Source organism: Solanum stenotomum, chromosome 3, assembly GCF_019186545.1.
Source record: "Solanum stenotomum isolate F172 chromosome 3, ASM1918654v1, whole genome shotgun sequence".
Lineage (NCBI taxonomy): Eukaryota > Viridiplantae > Streptophyta > Magnoliopsida > Solanales > Solanaceae > Solanum > Solanum stenotomum.
The window spans coordinates 7560232-7577934 of NC_064284.1; the positions used below are offsets into that span (position 1 = coordinate 7560232).

The 17703-nt window shown below is 31.4% G+C and overlaps 1 protein-coding gene across 1 annotated transcript; it reads right to left on the reverse strand.

Annotated features, from left to right (window-relative positions):
• Positions 1-1717: 1717 nt before the first annotated feature.
• LOC125860988 (ABC transporter B family member 25) lies at positions 1718-7241 on the reverse strand. The gene is made up of 17 exons (XM_049541048.1): positions 6940-7241; positions 6322-6390; positions 6197-6232; positions 6034-6108; positions 5811-5935; positions 5483-5582; positions 5191-5362; positions 4963-5081; positions 4213-4323; positions 3953-4097; positions 3676-3808; positions 3061-3136; positions 2912-2977; positions 2732-2839; positions 2456-2563; positions 2179-2376; positions 1718-2072 (listed from the first exon to the last, which is right to left on the reverse strand). Exons 1-17 carry the CDS (start codon positions 7009-7011, stop codon positions 1869-1871), a joined length of 1917 nt encoding a protein of 638 aa, XP_049397005.1. The 5' UTR covers positions 7012-7241; the 3' UTR covers positions 1718-1868.
• Between the last annotated feature and the right edge of the window lie 10462 nt (positions 7242-17703).

The window sequence follows — 17703 nt, forward strand, 5'->3', positions numbered from 1 at the left end:
CATGAGATGGAATCAGCGTAAAATCGCATGTCTAAACGTTGATTTCATCTCACGATACCATATCGTGATACGGTATCGCATGGCCAAACGCCTACTTATAATAAAGGTGGGGTTAGGCTGTTAGGGTCAGCTTGCGACTTGATAATTGTCATTTTTCACCAGCAATAGATTGCCAACAAGTTTTATGAGGAGCTCTAGAAATTTTGAATAGTTATTTAAAGAACGAGTTACATTTACGTACCACTAGTGTTAATATTAGCATGCGAGGAACAACGACAGAAATAACTTATTAGTCATTCTATTGGAAGTAATATTATTTTTTTGTGAAAAAATAAAGAAGATACCATGATAACTATTGGATTGACGACATTAGTAACATTATATGTGTACATATTGAACAATATAATAAAGAAGTAAAGATTGTAAATATTGGTACCGTATTTCAAGTAGGTGACGACATTGCCTATATTCACGATCTTGATGAAGTAATGGCGGGTGAATACGTAGAATTTAAAGAGGATACAATAGGCATTGCTCTGAATTTGGAATGAAATAATATTGGTGTTGTATTAATGGGTGACAGTTTGTTGATAAAAGAAGAAAAGTTCTGTAAAAGCAACATAAAGAATTTGTCAAGCAGTTTCAGGTGAATGGAAACTATGTGATAGAACGAGAAAAGATTGAAAATTTGATTGACGAGATAATTGCCATCTCCCACCAGCAACAGATACTAGATGACTATCTACCGGCATTTGAACGTAAGACTTCATGGTTCTCACCTACTTCATTACCCACTAGCATGCTCTTTTATTTTAGGATCTATTCTTTCTCACATGATAAATAGTTTATTTATAATCACTATATTTAAATATTGGGATGTACATTAATTAATATTTTGTTTAGTTTAAAATATAATTAAGCAACGAACGTAACGATTTCTTAAAGTCAAGTTTAAGATAAATTACTTCTCACATGGTAAATAATTTATTAATAATCTCTACATTATTGTCATGGTGTAAACTAGTCAATATTCTATTTAGTTCAAAATATGGTTAAGCAACGATCATAATGAACTTTTAAAATCAAATTTAAAATAAATCACTTCTCACACAACAAAATAATTTGTTCATAATTTCTACACTAATTTAAGTGTCTTGGCGTAAGCTAAGCAACATTTTATTTAGTATAAAATATGGTTAAGAAACTATCATAACAAACTATTAAAGTCAAATTTACGACAAATTACTTCTCACACAATAAATAGTTTGTTTATAATCTCTACATTAATGTCGTGAAGTAAGTTAATACATATTTTATTTAGTTTAAAAGTCATATTGAACTTTTAAAGTCAAATTTAAAATAAATTACATCTCGTAATAAATACTTTATTTATGATCTCCACATTTAAATGTCGTGACATAAGCTAACCAATATCTCATTTAGTTTAAGATACGATTAAACAATGATGGCATACTAGTTAAGTTAAACCTACGGCAATTGTCATAAAGAACCTTTAAATCAAGTTTAGAACAAATTATTTATTGCACAATGCATATTATCTCTAAACTTAAACGTCATGACGTAGACTAATTAATCAATACTGTGTTTAGTTCAAAATTTGATTAAACAAGTTGAAGTCAAGTTTAGGTTAAATTACTTTTTACAAAATAAATATTTAGTCTATAATCACTATGTTTAAGTGGCACATGCATGATACGATATCGAACTATTGTCACAAATCTGTCATTTATGGAATAATGATGATGGCTGCTCCTTACACTTTCTATATGTGAATAATACAAGTACATTGAACATTTGTGGTTTGCTAACATAGTTTATCAGATGCTTTTTTTTAACAAAGATAAAAACTAGCTATCAGATTTGTATCCCTGCAACTGCCTCCTCACCAGTGCTGTGTAGATCCCATTCTTGTTCAGAAGGTCATCATGTGTGCCACTTTCCACTATTTGACCATCTGAAACAACAGCTACAGTATTCGCGCTCTTGACTGTTGAAAGCCTGTGAGCTATGACAAGAACGGTTCTACCTTTCATCAGGGAATCCATGGCATCCTGCATAGCATATACACACATTTATACAAGAGATCTCATTTCAATTTAGTTGAACGATCAAAGGAGATGTAAGGCAGGCAGGTATCAAATTAAAAGCAGACCAGACCTGAACAAGATATTCACTTTCAGCATCCAGAGCACTCGTGGCCTCATCCAACAATAAAATTGTAGGGTTCATCAGCAGTGCTCTAGCTATGGCAATTCTCTGTTTCTGACCACCAGAAAGTCTCAATCCTCGTTCTCCGACATGGGTTTGATATTTTTCGGGAAATTTGGATACAAATTCATGAGCATTAGCCATTTTCTGTTCAAACAGAAATGTGATAACAGTTATAATATTTGCAGAAGATTATAATCAAGACATTAATGGCATTGAAACTTACAGCTGCTTTTTCTATATCTTCACTGCTTGCTTTGCCGCCCAATCCATAGGCAATATTTTCTTCGATGGAACAGTTGAAAAGAACAGGTTCCTGGCTCACTATACTAACCTGATTTTCAGAAGAAATAAGTACCTTAGGAATCTATAACTTGTGAAAGCTGAAACACAGTCATTTCTATCTTTGAGAGGGGGGGAAGGGAGCCTTAGGGTATGGACATGCTGAAGAATGGTATGGTGAATATTAGCTTCAAGAACTTTATATTAGTTCCAGTATTACCTTATGGTGTAGGTGCTTATGAGATATTTCAACCAGAGAAACCCCATTGAGCAAGATCTTCCCTTTAACAGGATCATAGAATCTCTCTATCAAATTTGCTATTGTAGTCTGCAGCAAAGAATTCATGAGTTCTGCCTCTTTTTGACAAACTATTGAAACTTTAATGACACAGGGTCTTACCTTTCCACCACCACTTGGACCAACCAGTGCAACCTTTGAACCAGATTGTAGTTTCATTGTTATACCCTGAATCAACAGAAGGTTTTCCCTTTTCTGTCAACAACCATTTTTGTTCATGGAGGTACAAGATAAGAGGATATGTTCCTCACCTTGAGGACCATGTGGCTAGGACGTGATGGATAGGCAAACCAGACATCATCCAGTTCAACCTCTGCAGCTTGATCACTGTAACAAAAGCAACCATCATTTCATTTAATCTTGTGGGACGTGACTGGCTATTGAAGCACAATCTGAATATGATAGTCCCAATTTTGACTCTGATCATGAGAATCGGAGAGGTGAAGTACTTCATGCTGAAAGTTCTGATATGATGGAACAAAATATATTGTAACGAGGAAGTGCATGGATGCATGTCAGAATTGAGGATACGAGAACAACGTGATGCAGCAGGACAGGCCAGCTTTTGGCAAACATCAAAAGAAATTACTTTTCATTTACAATACTAGAATGAACAAATGAAAACACCATCAAAATGCATGCTTTTATTTCTAAGACAGCTGGATATTTCATTATAGACAGAACTTTTAATCCTGAAAAGTTAAAAGGCATTTTCACATTGAACACCAGTTGCATATTACCAGATGAGTTACAAGCATCTGTTCATAAATTGTCTTCCTATGAAACTAATTATTGTGTATGCAACGATTCCTTACGAAGCTGTAATGAACAACAAACTATTTGATTAGGAGAATAAAGGAACAAACCCCAATGGACATAGGTCTCCTGATTTTGGCATGGATGATGTGCGATCCAAGATCTGAAAAACCCGTCTGCTGGCTCCAGCAGCTTTCATTGCTACAGTATATAATCCAGAAAGTCCAGATACGGATGATCCAACTGTAAGAATGTACAATTGTTTACATCAACAAAGGATCTAAGAAAGAAATTAATAAATGCTAAAATATTACATAAGTTATGGGGCATCAAAGGTAGATTTCACTTCGGACATTCATTAAAAGACAAAACTAGTGAGGAAGTCACCTGTTAAGCTGTAGAGTATAAAGGATGTAAGAGCTCCAGGTGTCATAGCGCCTTGGATAGTCAGAGTGGCTCCATATATTACTACTACAATAACTGATAGAGTAGATGCAGCATTTAAGCTTCCAGAGAAAAGGCCAACCACTTTCTGCAGAAGAAAACACAAGATATCAGGTTTTCCTTCTCATCCTCTTGCCATCTCTCTCTCACACACACTCTCTCCCTTCTTTTCTTGTCAGAGGTAGAAGAACTAAGCAACTCACAGCTTGTCCAAGCCCAAGATTTAAGGTCTCATCAACTTTCTCCGAATAGCGTGAAATCTCGTAATCTTCCTGCGCAAATGATCTCACTGTGCGTATGGCGCCAAAAGTTTCCTAAACACAAACTTCACCTTGATTACATGAGAATAAATTCTCACAATTGATAAAACTCTAGGATGCTATGTTGCTTAGAATATTGAGAAACTAAGAAAAAAAGTGAGGCGGTTAAGGATCAATATTTTTGAAAAAAATTAAAGGATACATAGTAACTACCAGCAAACATGTACTTCCCAGCAATGTGAATATTCACAAAACACTGCAAAAAGACCCCAGCAGCAACTTGAACTCAACAGAATTAAGTAACAAGACTTTGTAGTATCATTTCGTCGTTGATAGTTATCACACTGCTTCAGGGGAGTACAAAAAAATATGGCTTCTCTTGGACGGCAATCAAGTGACGGCGCATTTATGAACTACTTTAGAACTAGTTCAAATGAAAAACTCCATGCAAACATTCATTTTCAGAGGATGTAATATTTAGTTTATATAAGTTCCTTTTGAATTACACTGGTTCATTGCTAGGGTTCCAAACAACGATGACTCTGTCAATGTAAATTTGGAAAGTCTACTTCCCAAGAACTTTAACTAGAATACAACAGTTTATTTAACACGCAGGAAGGAATATTAACAGAACCAGTTAACGTTACCATACTTTGTGTAGAAACGACTAACTATATGAGCAGGGTGACAAACCTCAGCAATGGACGAGGCTACTGCTGCAGCAGCTTGAGTTTTGTGGGAAAGCTCACGCATGTAGCGACCAAATCTGCGTACTGCAACTGATATGACTGGTACAACAGCTAGCGACAACACTAGATTTATATTATAAAAAATCAGTAAGAATATAAGATATAATAAAAAGAAGCTAGAAGGTAATAGGAAATCAACTACTATTTTTTCTTAAAAAGCCTTATTCCTTACATGTTAATTTCCATGATGTTTGAAACATAAACCCAAGACCAATAAATGCAGTAGCAAGATTCCTCAAAGCCTCTGAAAGATTAGTAGTTGCAGCATTCTTTATGATCTGGGTATCTTCAGATAGCCTACTGAGGAGCTCCCCAGTTCGAGTAACATCGAAGAAAGCTATCTCCTGAAGAATGCATTTGTCTTTCAGAAAAATCTCAAGATGGAAAGAAAAACAAGACCAACTCTAACAAAGTGAGAAAAATAAAACCCAATTAGAGGAAATTAGCCAGGAGTATGTATTTACCTGGTGAACAAGGTGACTTAGCAAGTTCTTTCTCAACCTGGCTACAACCCTTTCACTAGCAGAAGAGAATAGCCATGCTCGAAGTGCTGTGCAAACAGAACTGAAAGAGGCAATTGTTGCTAAGTTAGACATCACAAAATGCAATTGAAGGGGAAACCCATTGTGGAGGGGCCAAGTGTCTCATTGTGCCCCCTTCACCGTGAAAGCCTAGAATAGTAGAATACAAACTCCAAGCAACGATTCAGGTTACCGATAATTAAATTGAAGATTTGCTTTAGCAACATGAAAAGATAGAAAAAGAAAGTTGGCCAAAAGTTGCAGGGAATACCCGACGATGACAATCAGAAAGATTTCAAGTATTGTGTTCTTGACTGCATTTAAAGCTTCTGATTTTTGTTCAGGTGTTTGGATATCACCTGAAACAATATCAATTATCTTTCCCCCAAATTTTGGCTGCAAAATTGGGCATTATAAAGTCAGCGACAAGAAAATCTAGGAAATCCAACTTTTGCTTCAGTAGAAAAACAGTGAACTGAAAAAGAGGTACCGACAATCAAAATGCTTGATGTTGCTGCAAACAGCAAAGCAATTGTGGCCAATACCAAATTTCCTGCTTCAGGCTTTGCCTGCAAAACAGGTGCATGTTAAAAGTTTGATTCAACTCCAGCGTCCACACAGTTGGCCAAACTACAGAAACAAACAATATCCACTTACAAGTGAAATAACTCTGCCAAATCCAACATTTGGTGCCTGAAGATGAAGATGAAATTAGCTACTTGTACACAACAATGGTTAGTAATATACATGACTTGAAAACATGAAAACAAAACTTGAGTTACCGGAACAGAATCACCATGCTCAAGGTCTCCCAGCTGACCATCTCCAGCATCATTTCTCTTTCTCCCTAACTATTAAGACGACACGAACAATTAAAACCAAAAAAACAATCTGCTAAAACACACAGCATTCCCTTGCCTAATCAAATTCTCAAAGCTACTATTGTAATACTCCTCACCATTAGCACTACATGCTCAATGATTTTGAATCTGAAATAAGTAATAACATAAATACATTTCTACGCAGTAAACTTCAAATTGGACAAGAAGAGCTATGGATTAAGTCCAGTTTCCATTCCCATGACCATGTACTAACCAAACTAAACACCGAGAAGTCTATGAACCATAAAACCCCATGCAAAAAAAAAAATACAATCAGAAATTGGGCTAATTAATTTAGTACCAATATCGAACATCATGACCTAACAACCTCAATTCGCAGAAAATTTTCAACACCTGCGATTTTACACAGTAAAACAAACACTCCGAACGCAAATTTGCTAAATTCAACAAATCTATGAACACAAATTCGCTAAAACCCAACAAAGAAAAGGGAATTTTATAGTTAATAGACGAAAATAGAAGTTATAACAAAGTAGAAAAAAAAACTTGAAAACTTACGGCATGTCTGTCTAACAAAGGAGTTCTGGCATTACCGAAGCCATGGCCATGCATTCCTGAATGGCCGTCCATGGATTGAGAATGGAAGTGTGGTGGTCACAGGTAAAGCTTTTCAAAAATGGAAGAAAGTGTGGGAGTGAATGATGAAATGGATGGTGAGTTTTATATTTGTGTTTTTGTACACTATTATATAATTTGTCGTATAGCATTTGCTAAGTTATAATATTAGTGGGGAATTTCTTGGAGATCAAGACGCAAGACTCCACAGTCGACTTGCTCTGAATAAAGACAAATTCTATTTAGGTAATTGCTTATGTCATTTGCAAGACTATACAGATTTAACAATTTTGTCACACTGGCAAGTGTTCTCAAAAATTGCCACAAATTCTGCTATATTTATTCATAAATCTCCATATTTCATCTTAATTTTATTTTTCTAAATATGTTTCTACCTGATGATAAAAAAAAAAAATTACCATGAAGGTGAGAAATAAAATTTTAATGCTGTATGAATAAATATAACTTTTTCTTCTTAGAATACAAAAATAAATATTGTAGTAGCCGCGGGTTATTATGGGGTTCCAAAAAAAAATATTCACTCCGTTTCAAAAAGAATAACCTCATTTTCTTTTTAATCTGTTTAAAAAAGAATGACCTATTTCTTTTTTGGTAACATTTTAGTTTCAGTTTTTCACGTGGCATGTTTAAGCCCACAAGATTGAAGGACAATTTTATATATTTGACATAACTTTAATTTAGGACCACAAAATTCAAAAATTTTCTTTATTTTCTTAAACTCCGTGTCAAATCAAACTAAACCATTCTTTGTGAAACGGAGGGAGTATAATTTTGTTTTGCTACCATACGTTGTTTTATTACTGCTAGTTGCTTATTTTATTTTTTATCTTTAAGTTGAGAGTCTATATAACTATTTAACTTTTGAGATAAAGGACAAGACTTGTACATTTTGCTTCGAACCCAATTTTGTAAGATTATAGAGACCTCATCTTTGGGTAAAGACTCAAAGTCATTATTGAGTTTTCACATGGAGCACTAATAGTCTCTCATATTTGCAATATTAATGCACTTTTGGTCCTCCCTTAAACTTTTGCCTATTTTTTAACATTAATTTTGTTCATAATTTTATGTAAGGAATGACCCGTCGCCTTTTTATATATTGAGTATAAATAATAACTCTATGTGAGAGAAGGTGAGAAGAAGAACACCTTGTTCTGTTCAGTATAAATACTATTGCAGCTAAACTAAGAACATTTTAACATATGACATTGCAAGAAAATAAAAATTTATATTATTATACGTGAAATCATCGTGATGAGCCTCTCGACTTTACCTGCAATACGATTTCTACTAACAAAATAAGGTGTTTTTCTTCTCACAATCTCACATGGAGTTATTATTTCTACTAAATATATAAAATGACGATTAAACATTTCATACATAAATTATGAATAAAATCAATATTAAAAAATAGGCAAAATTTTGAAGGACGACAAAAAGTGCACCAACATTGCAAAACATAAGGGACTATTAATACTTCATGTGAAAACTCAAAGATACTTTGAGTCTTAACTCAAAGATGAATGACTATTTTAGGCCTTCTCTCTAAGATTATACTAGATACTATGTAATTGTGGGATTTACTACATTATTGCTTATAAGCCACAGGAAAATTAGCGACAGTTTACTACAAGTGGCTGAAAGTGAATTGAAATGAGTTGCTTCCTTAAACAGACCGAAATAAGTCGTTAAATTGCCGTGATGTTGTGTGGGCCCGACCCGGCCTGCATTTGTTAGTTGGGATCCTTTGACTTTTCAGCATCTTTTCCATCTAAACGGAGTAAAGATATTGATATAAATTTATTAGGATACTTAAGTATTACTTAAATATGTTATTATTGTTATTTTAAAAAAAATAAAATTACTATAACTCAAAAGAATATGGTAGCTAATTGTATAATTTAAGGTATGAATTTTTTTATCCCTTTCGAGAAGTTCTCATTCTTTTTTGCTTAGTTATTTCAACTCACAATGTTCGAGATAACTATTGAGTCTACTAAATTGTTCCATTTAGATTGTTGAATAAACTAGTTAATAATTTATGGTTTTATAAATTTCTTGGAAAACGGAAAGACATGGAAATGGCTTATAATTTGTAATGAGTAGTTGCTAAGAAATTCCATAGCAGCAAGTCCATACGTTGACCCCAGTCTTGTTCAAAAGAATATTCATTCTCACTAGTCACTAGTGTTTATTTAAAATAAAAATATTATTCTTTCGGTTTAATAATAATTGTCTATTAATTTTTCATATGCGGTAAGAAATAATAAATAATAAGGGTAATATTATTATATTATCCTTTAATTTTATTAAATTTAATATTTTGAAAAATGTGTTAGATGATATATAATACTTAATAGCAAAGGTAAAATAGACACAAAAACTAGATAAATTATCTCTTGATTTTCTAAGTTGAACAAATATTATTGGAGAGTTATTATTAATATAGCAGACAACTATTGTTGAATGAAAAGAGTAATACTTCCACACCTTGCACTCGTGGCTTACGACTTTTTAACTAAATAATAATAATTTATTAGCCTAGCATTTCATGCTTATCCACTATTTTTACTTAAAATAAAATTAGGCCTAATAGAATAATATGGTATCTTCAATATGAAATGAATGAACCTCTGTTTGGAATTGGGCCTCATCCTAAACAGCAAAATTATATGCAGGCCCGTTGTTATGTTTTACATATATGCAGATCGGACTGAATTTGAAAAATGTTAAAATGAGATGGGTTGATAAATGGATGAATTATTAATTCGTTTAAATATTAATTTTTTTATAAATTGTTTAAGTTTACTTATATTATCTGATCTGCATATTAGTCCAGTTTTAAAGTAAGTTAAACTAAGTTGATCAAAATAAGCGGATTATTAGCCCGTCCAAATATTAAAAAAATTAAACGGATCATGAATTTATGGGCCGCCCTAGTTGCAAGTATGTCAAAAGGATTTCTGTTCAACATCTCTGGGTTTGCTGGTCCATGCCACAAGCCCATAGTGTGCATCCTAGAACTAAATTGGGCTAAAATTGCAAATGTTCTGCACAAACTTTTCATATCAAGAAGAAGAAATTGCTCTAAAATGAACGGTTGCAAAAAAAAAAAAAAAATCAAAATATTCAACTATTAGCCAAAAAAATATAAAATGTTCATTTAAGTTAAGTAAGTGGAGCTTTCATTTTAAAGACTGGTGTTTAATTTTGATTCCATTAAGAATAATCGTACAAATATATTTCACCAGAAAATTTTCATTTAATTGCACAGTTTATCTTTTAAGTGGACTGATCTTTAATTTTTATGCTTTAAAATTAAATTTATATCTAGCTAGGCATAAATTCTTAAAAGCGTGGAGACAAAAAATACTTATTGAGGGAACTTCACCATGGAGACAAAAGTACAATTAATGTTGTATTGTAGGGTAGAATGAAAATGAAATTTTTGTATCAAAATGTAAAATATGATAAATTTTGCCCAAAGTGGGCAATTGACCCTTCTCCAAGCTACCAACTTCAAATATAGATACTGCATGAGATCTCAACATGCCTCATTTGCCTAAACATTATCAAAAGTTGTACTGACCAATTTATTTTTCACACTCTCGTGATTTATATATTGGAATTCCTAATTACGCATATAGTATCAGTCAAAATTGTTTTAACTTTTTGGCTCTATATGAATAATAGAAAAACTATTTGATTTGGTAATTAAATAGACTATTAATTTAGTAAGAGTTGACCAGGTTAGGTTATGGTCCATTGTTCAATGTTTCTTGACCCAACTCATCGTAACCCGAGCAATCTCTAATGGATTAATAATCCACCTATTTGTAAATTTATCTCATTTTGATCCGTCTAATTAAAATCAGTCAAATTCGTTCATCTTACACTCCTAAACAAATTTAGGGTTCATCTAAATTTCGTTTGCTGGAAAACTACAGTGAATTTGTAAGGTCAAAATTAATTTTTTTGATGCATATATATATATACGTATAGTAAATGTTAAATTACCTTAAGTTTTTTGTATTTATATTTTATTTCTTTATGTTTGGCTTGATGAAAATGAAAAACACTTTTTAGAAAGATTGACCTAATATAAACCACTTCTCTAACTCAAACCAAAACACTTTAGAAATTATTTTAAAATTGTTTTTCCTCCTGCCTCAATTTATATAGAGAGTTTAAATTTCTAGAGTGAAAAGAATTAAGTTCGACCATAGATTTGTGCATAAGATCTAAATATTTTTTATACATAATCAAATTAAAATTCCCACTAATCCACAAATCATAAGAAGCCGACAAGATCACTTCCACTTGATTAAATCTTATGAATAATTGGAAGCAAATCTTTGTCTAAAATTGGAAGAACAAAAGTAAATCTTGTTTGGAATGTTGTCTTGGTAACATTGGGCCAAACGTAAATTATTAATTTTCACTTAACACACAAGTATACATCAAACATGTTAAATATGAGATTTGTCTCCATCAAAGTTGGAATCTAATAATTAAGTTTTTATAAAAAGGATAGGAATATAAGTTGGAAATAAAGGTGATAATACTATAATTAAGAGTGCTTAGCAGCTGTATTACGAGGCTGCTATCTACACTATTGTTCTCGCGGAGATTTCATTCGATCGAATTCAGTAATTTTAGTTAAAATTTTTTATTTATATTAAAAAGTTTATTAAATATATATGACCGTTAAATTTAGAATCTCGTTAATAATACCGGATATTGGCAATAGTGTAGCTATATATAGTGACGGATGGTCAGGTAAATAATCGGTGCTGGAAATTTATATGATGTATATAGAAAAATTATACTAATTATGTAGGTAAAAAATTATGTTATATATTTTGAATATCTTTAGCGTAATCCCGATTTCGCTACTGGAGGTTTGATCAGGTGGTAAAGACCTCCACCTTTGGTCCAACCCTAATGTTATGTGTTCGAGTTAGCAAGGTAACGGGAAAAAAGGAAAAATACCTGAGATATTATATTTTTTGAAGTAAAAATCATAATATTTAAGTTCTCATTACTTGATGAATAAATTCTCCAATAGAGAATAAATCAACAAAAGAATTATTTACCCCATTATTTCTTTTTATTTGATAAGTTTGCTTGGATATAAATTTATAGACTTTTCATCAAAAAAAAAAAAAAAAGCGTTGGAAGTTGGTGTGTGTGGCTGCCCCAATAAAGCACCAAGCCCTTGATTATTATTTTTGTTATAGGAACCACCTTTTTTTTTGGCATTTCATGATGCTAGTTGGATCAAGAAATTGATTTGAAGTGATGAAATTACACCCACAAAAATAAAGTTAGATTTGGATTCTCAAATTTTATGCTGATGATGAGGCCTTATATAGAAGACAGACTAGCAAAAGAAAAGGCAAATATTTGGATTTTACTTTATAGTTATTGAACTCCCTATATCTTACTTTGGAATTTAATTTAGATGGACTGTAATATAGGCTTTACATGAGGCTACTTACATAGGAGAATTATAGTAGGACGACTAATATATATATATATATATAAATTAATTTTTAGCGTGTGAATTAGATCCAAATCTATTTTGATATATATGCTATAGGTATTTAAATTATTTTATTTTAAAATTTTGAATTAGCTTCTGACGTTCTTAATTTGGACACTGTTGTAGTCAAAGAATGGGACCTGACTAGACAGGAGTCAACCTTCATCAAAATTTGTTGTAAGTAGGAACATTGCAACTTGTGCCTTTTGATGAAGATATTATATTATGAACAACTTGCAATTTACTTATTTTTTTCTTCTTTTTTCCTATTGGATTGATCATCAATTTTTATTGATGAGACTAAGAAAGTGGTGTCGTTGGAACTTGTTTGTCAAATATAGAATTTCGATTCCGATTTCTATTTGGGTTAATTAAGCGGTGTCATTGGAACTTGTTGATCAGATATAGGATTTCGATTTCGATTCCTATTTGGGTTAGATTAACAAGATTTTCTTCTGAGTTATAAATTAAAGTTGAGTAACTTTTTAATAAATTAATTCATAGTTGAGTAATCATATGAGATACTAACTCTTTGATCTTCTACTACACGATGAGTTTGCAAAATCCGAAGCATCAATTGAATTAATATTTTGCATTTTCAAGAAAATGAAATTTGTTTTAAAATATTGTAACTCAAAAATATCTTTCTACTATTATTTATGTATGGGTTACCCGTGCATCGTGTGTGTTCGGTCAATAACTAGTAGGGATAATAATAGGGTTCACAATCAAAATAGATATTTGATTAGCACATTTCTCTTCAATAGCTAGCTTTTTCCTAAACCCTGCATATATTTGAAGAAACCTACTTAATATCGATAAATATTTGAAAGTGTACTAATTTTTGTCGTAGACTCGTAGTGTAAACATCCCCCTCTCGCTACATGCTAGATCGGCGTATGAACTATAGTATTTCAATTTGGACCGTGCGTGACACTTTAAATACCTCATGATGGACCTTGCTAGAACGGGGAAATTTTTTGCATTGAACTATATGTCCGATTTGAGATTAGATTAGATTTACATAGTCGTCAAGTCACCATTAGATTGACCACTAAAATAGACAAGCAATAACTTGATCAAGGTATATCTATAGTGTTTTTTCTTGATTCCGAGAGTCTGTTGCAAAACAACCTCACTCAATTGAGTATGAGAATGTTAAGGTATATCTCGAAAATAAGGATAAGATATACATGTTTAATCTACCCTCCTCATATGTCATTAGTGAGATTACATTGAGTATAATATTATTAAGGTACATCTATAGCGTACCACCAAGAATGATGCATAAGTTAAAACAAAGCAAATACGTTGTGCAAAGTATTGAAAGAGAAAGAAGAAGGAAGTCAAGCACGGGCACATTCTTGAAAAAGACTAGGGACGATGATAACAACATTAACCAAATTGCTTGGGATTTTTTTCGTTTAAATGTTTGTCCTTTTATTAACTTTTATCTTCTATTTTGATGATTAAAAGTCCTTATTTGTAGACGACAATAATGTCACGTCTTTAATCACGTACATTGTGCGGCACTTTGATAATTAGTACTTATGATTTTGCTTTGTCAAATCTCCCAAAGCTATTAAGAATTATTACAATTGAGGGGTCGTTTAGTTGGAATAAGTAATTTCATAATTTATTATTCTGAGATAACTTATCTCATCATATATATGAGATACCTTATCGCATTACTATGATATAAATGATGAAATAAATTATCCAACATGACACTAAAATTTTATTCCTAAATATTTCATTTTTATCAATCACACCAAACGACTCCTAAGATTAGGAAGTCTAAACACTAGAGAATACCATAGAAAGTCTCCCTTAAAGAGATCATTCATAATTAGAAAATACTTTATCGATCAATAGATAATTTTCAAGTGATAAAAGTATGTGTCAAGTGACACTTAAGTGGCGTGATGAAATTACGAGTCATCACATTAAGTTGAAAACATTGCCAAAAGCAATTGTGAAAGGGAGAAAAATTCTTGAAAGAGCAGCCATTTGTAAAGAAATGGGTACAGCAATCAATTAAAATAGCAATAATTCTGATTACGGTTCATAGACAATCGTAAGAGGCTCAAAAAAAAGTAAAATCAAGAGGATATTTATATATACTATACACGTGCAAAAAATAGGTGGTGTCCTTCAGGAATTGCTCAGTTGGTTTGGAGGGTATTCACACGGATGACTCAGGATCAATCCCTCCTCAATGTCTTATGAGTCGAGCCTGCCGATTTCGCAAAGGGTGTCAAAAAAATGAGGGAAAGAATTGTTATTAGTAAGATTCAAACACATGAGTACTTATGGCTCTTTCAAGGCACCCAAAATCACTAGACTACAACACCCTATTCTATCAAGAATGTCCAAAATATGTTATTTAATCACTTTGTGTATCATTTTACTTATATATACAATATTATTTTCCGACGTCCCCTCATTATAGGTTATCTACGCCCCTAGCATAGGGCTTGCCTAGTGCGGTTTACATCCCTTGTGTGGTTCGCAGGCTATTACACAGTGGGAGAGTTACCCGGTGCGCATAAAGTGCTCATCGAACGGCAAAAATTTAGCGGCTGTGGTTATCCTGAATTTCTAAAAAAAAAAAAGTTGTAATTTTATATTTTATATATGTGGTGGAGCATGATTAAACACAACTCTTAAAATTACTATTTTCGTCTGTAAGTTTTCCCCCTGCTTTGGAATGATTTGCACTTAGCTGTGAGAACTTCGTACTAAATTAACTTTCTCTAGTATGTAAAAATGTGTTCTGCAAGAGTCACTACATTATTATGAAGGACAATAATATCATATGTTGTCTAGCTACAATTTTTTTTTTAAAAAAAACAAGTACTTTGTTTCAAATTGTTTGTCGGTTTGACTAAACAACTAAGAGATATGTAATATATATATCAAAATGTTTTTAAATTTTTGTGATCTTCAATATGTTATACATGATTTTGATATAAAAAGTTACTAAATATATAAAAATGACATTCTTTTTTAAATAAACTATAAATAAATTACGACAAATAAATTGAAAATTAAGAAATAACGTTTAAAAGAATGTATTGTTTAATGAGATGTCGATTTTTATGAGACTAAATTTCATCAACGAAGTAGGGACCAAAATTGAGCGGGTAGATATCTGAAAATAGATTCAGATTAAGTTAAAGTTAATGCCAACTTAGCATCCAATGAGGAGACTAGACACCGAACGAAAAATAAAAAATAATATATATATATATATATATTATACGTATTTTATAACTTATTTAGCTTTCATAATTTGCTAGGACTAGAATTTACTAGTAGCTAACTTCACTCCTATATATTCTTGCTAATCATGAATAGAAGAAGATATGTAGCTCGATACAGCAATTTTTTAAAAGCAAATCATATACAATAAAAAGGTAACCATCTTTTTGTAGTATTTTGGTGCAACTCGATCGTGAATATCTAAGTTTTTATAAAATAAATCGATCTAGTACTCTAATTTAAAAGTAATAGAATTTATAGAGTAGGTATTAATAAAGATAATTATGCTCCTAAAATGTGATTGAAAGTTGAAAAGCCATTTCTTTCGCCACTAAACTTTATATTTGCCTCTGATCATCAAGAAAATAAGTGAATATTAATGTTCTTTCTAGAGTCGAACAGTACGCCGCATAAATTTATTTTATTTTCTCTATGTATAGTACAATTTGATACTCACAAAAGAGACACTGAAGATACACGACAAATTCAACAAAAAAAATAAATTAAAAAATACAAAATTATTCCTCCAGTTTTTTATTTTTATTTTTTAAGCATGTGGTTGTTTTTGATTTGTCAATCATTGTTATAACTTATAACGATAAAATAATTTATTGAAAAACTGGTGAAAATTTTTAAGTTAGACAATTTTAAAAAATTAAAATATGTTACTACACTTTAAAATATAAATTAATAAAGGAAACGCTGGGGAAAAGGAGTAATTAATAAAAACGAAAATGAATTAATAAATGATTGGTCTTTTATTTTAGATGATATCTGAGATATCAAATAACTTTCTAACCATAATTTTTAATATTCAAAATAGTATAAGTACAAATATTTTATTGATAGTACTACTCTTACCATTTCAATTTATATTTTTGTTATTGAATTGAACATGTAATTTAAAAAGTACAAAAGAAATAATTGAATCCTTTCATTAAAAATTAAGAACATATGTAATGTTGTCTTTAGATCTTAAATATAGGTATAAATTGTTGAATTAGAAAAAGGATAAGTATTTTTCTTCAGAGTACAGTGTACTTGAAAAGGAGGAAAAATAACCTTTTAAACCAAAAGGTTTACTACCATTTTAGAACAGTTTCAAGTATAAAATTGTATTTATAGTATACTTAGTCAATTGGATTATTTTTAATGATTAAATTAATAATATACCTAACAGGGTTTGAAAAGAATTGTGTGTACATATTTTACCTCAATCTTATGAATATAAAAGGTTTTCTCGATATATCGTTAATCCAGATAGAATATTTCAAATGAAATTGTAAAAGAAAACACATATTTAATAGGGATAATTTTATAGACCTCCCTTCAAGTTTTTTTTTATAACACGGACCTCCCCCATGGTTTGATATATTACATTGACCTCCCTTATTCTCACTTTTTTATAGCTAAACTAATATTAGTGATTAAATTTACATTATCTTCCAAAATTACCCCTGTGACCTTAATTATCAAATATAAAGCTTCTGTAGATTTTCTTAATACTCTACCTATCTACCATTATTATAAATAATATCTAGCGATTTCTTCAAATCATCATCCGTTATCCAATGTTTGCTGCTATTATGCAGTATCCATAGTTATTAATTATCTAAAGACTAATATTAGATGCGATGCAATTTTTATAGATTATTATTAATTTATTTAATATATTATTAAGAAGTTATAAAACTTCAGTTTGATGTAGATCTTCATCAGAAAGGATATTTATCAACAATTTTTTTACAATTATCCAATTAGGTTAAAATTATTTAAATTTCAATATCGTATTTATGTAAAGTTACTAATCAAAACGAATAATAAGTTGTTTGAGATCTTCGTGAGAATTTGATAAACTCTTGAGAGGAGATTATACT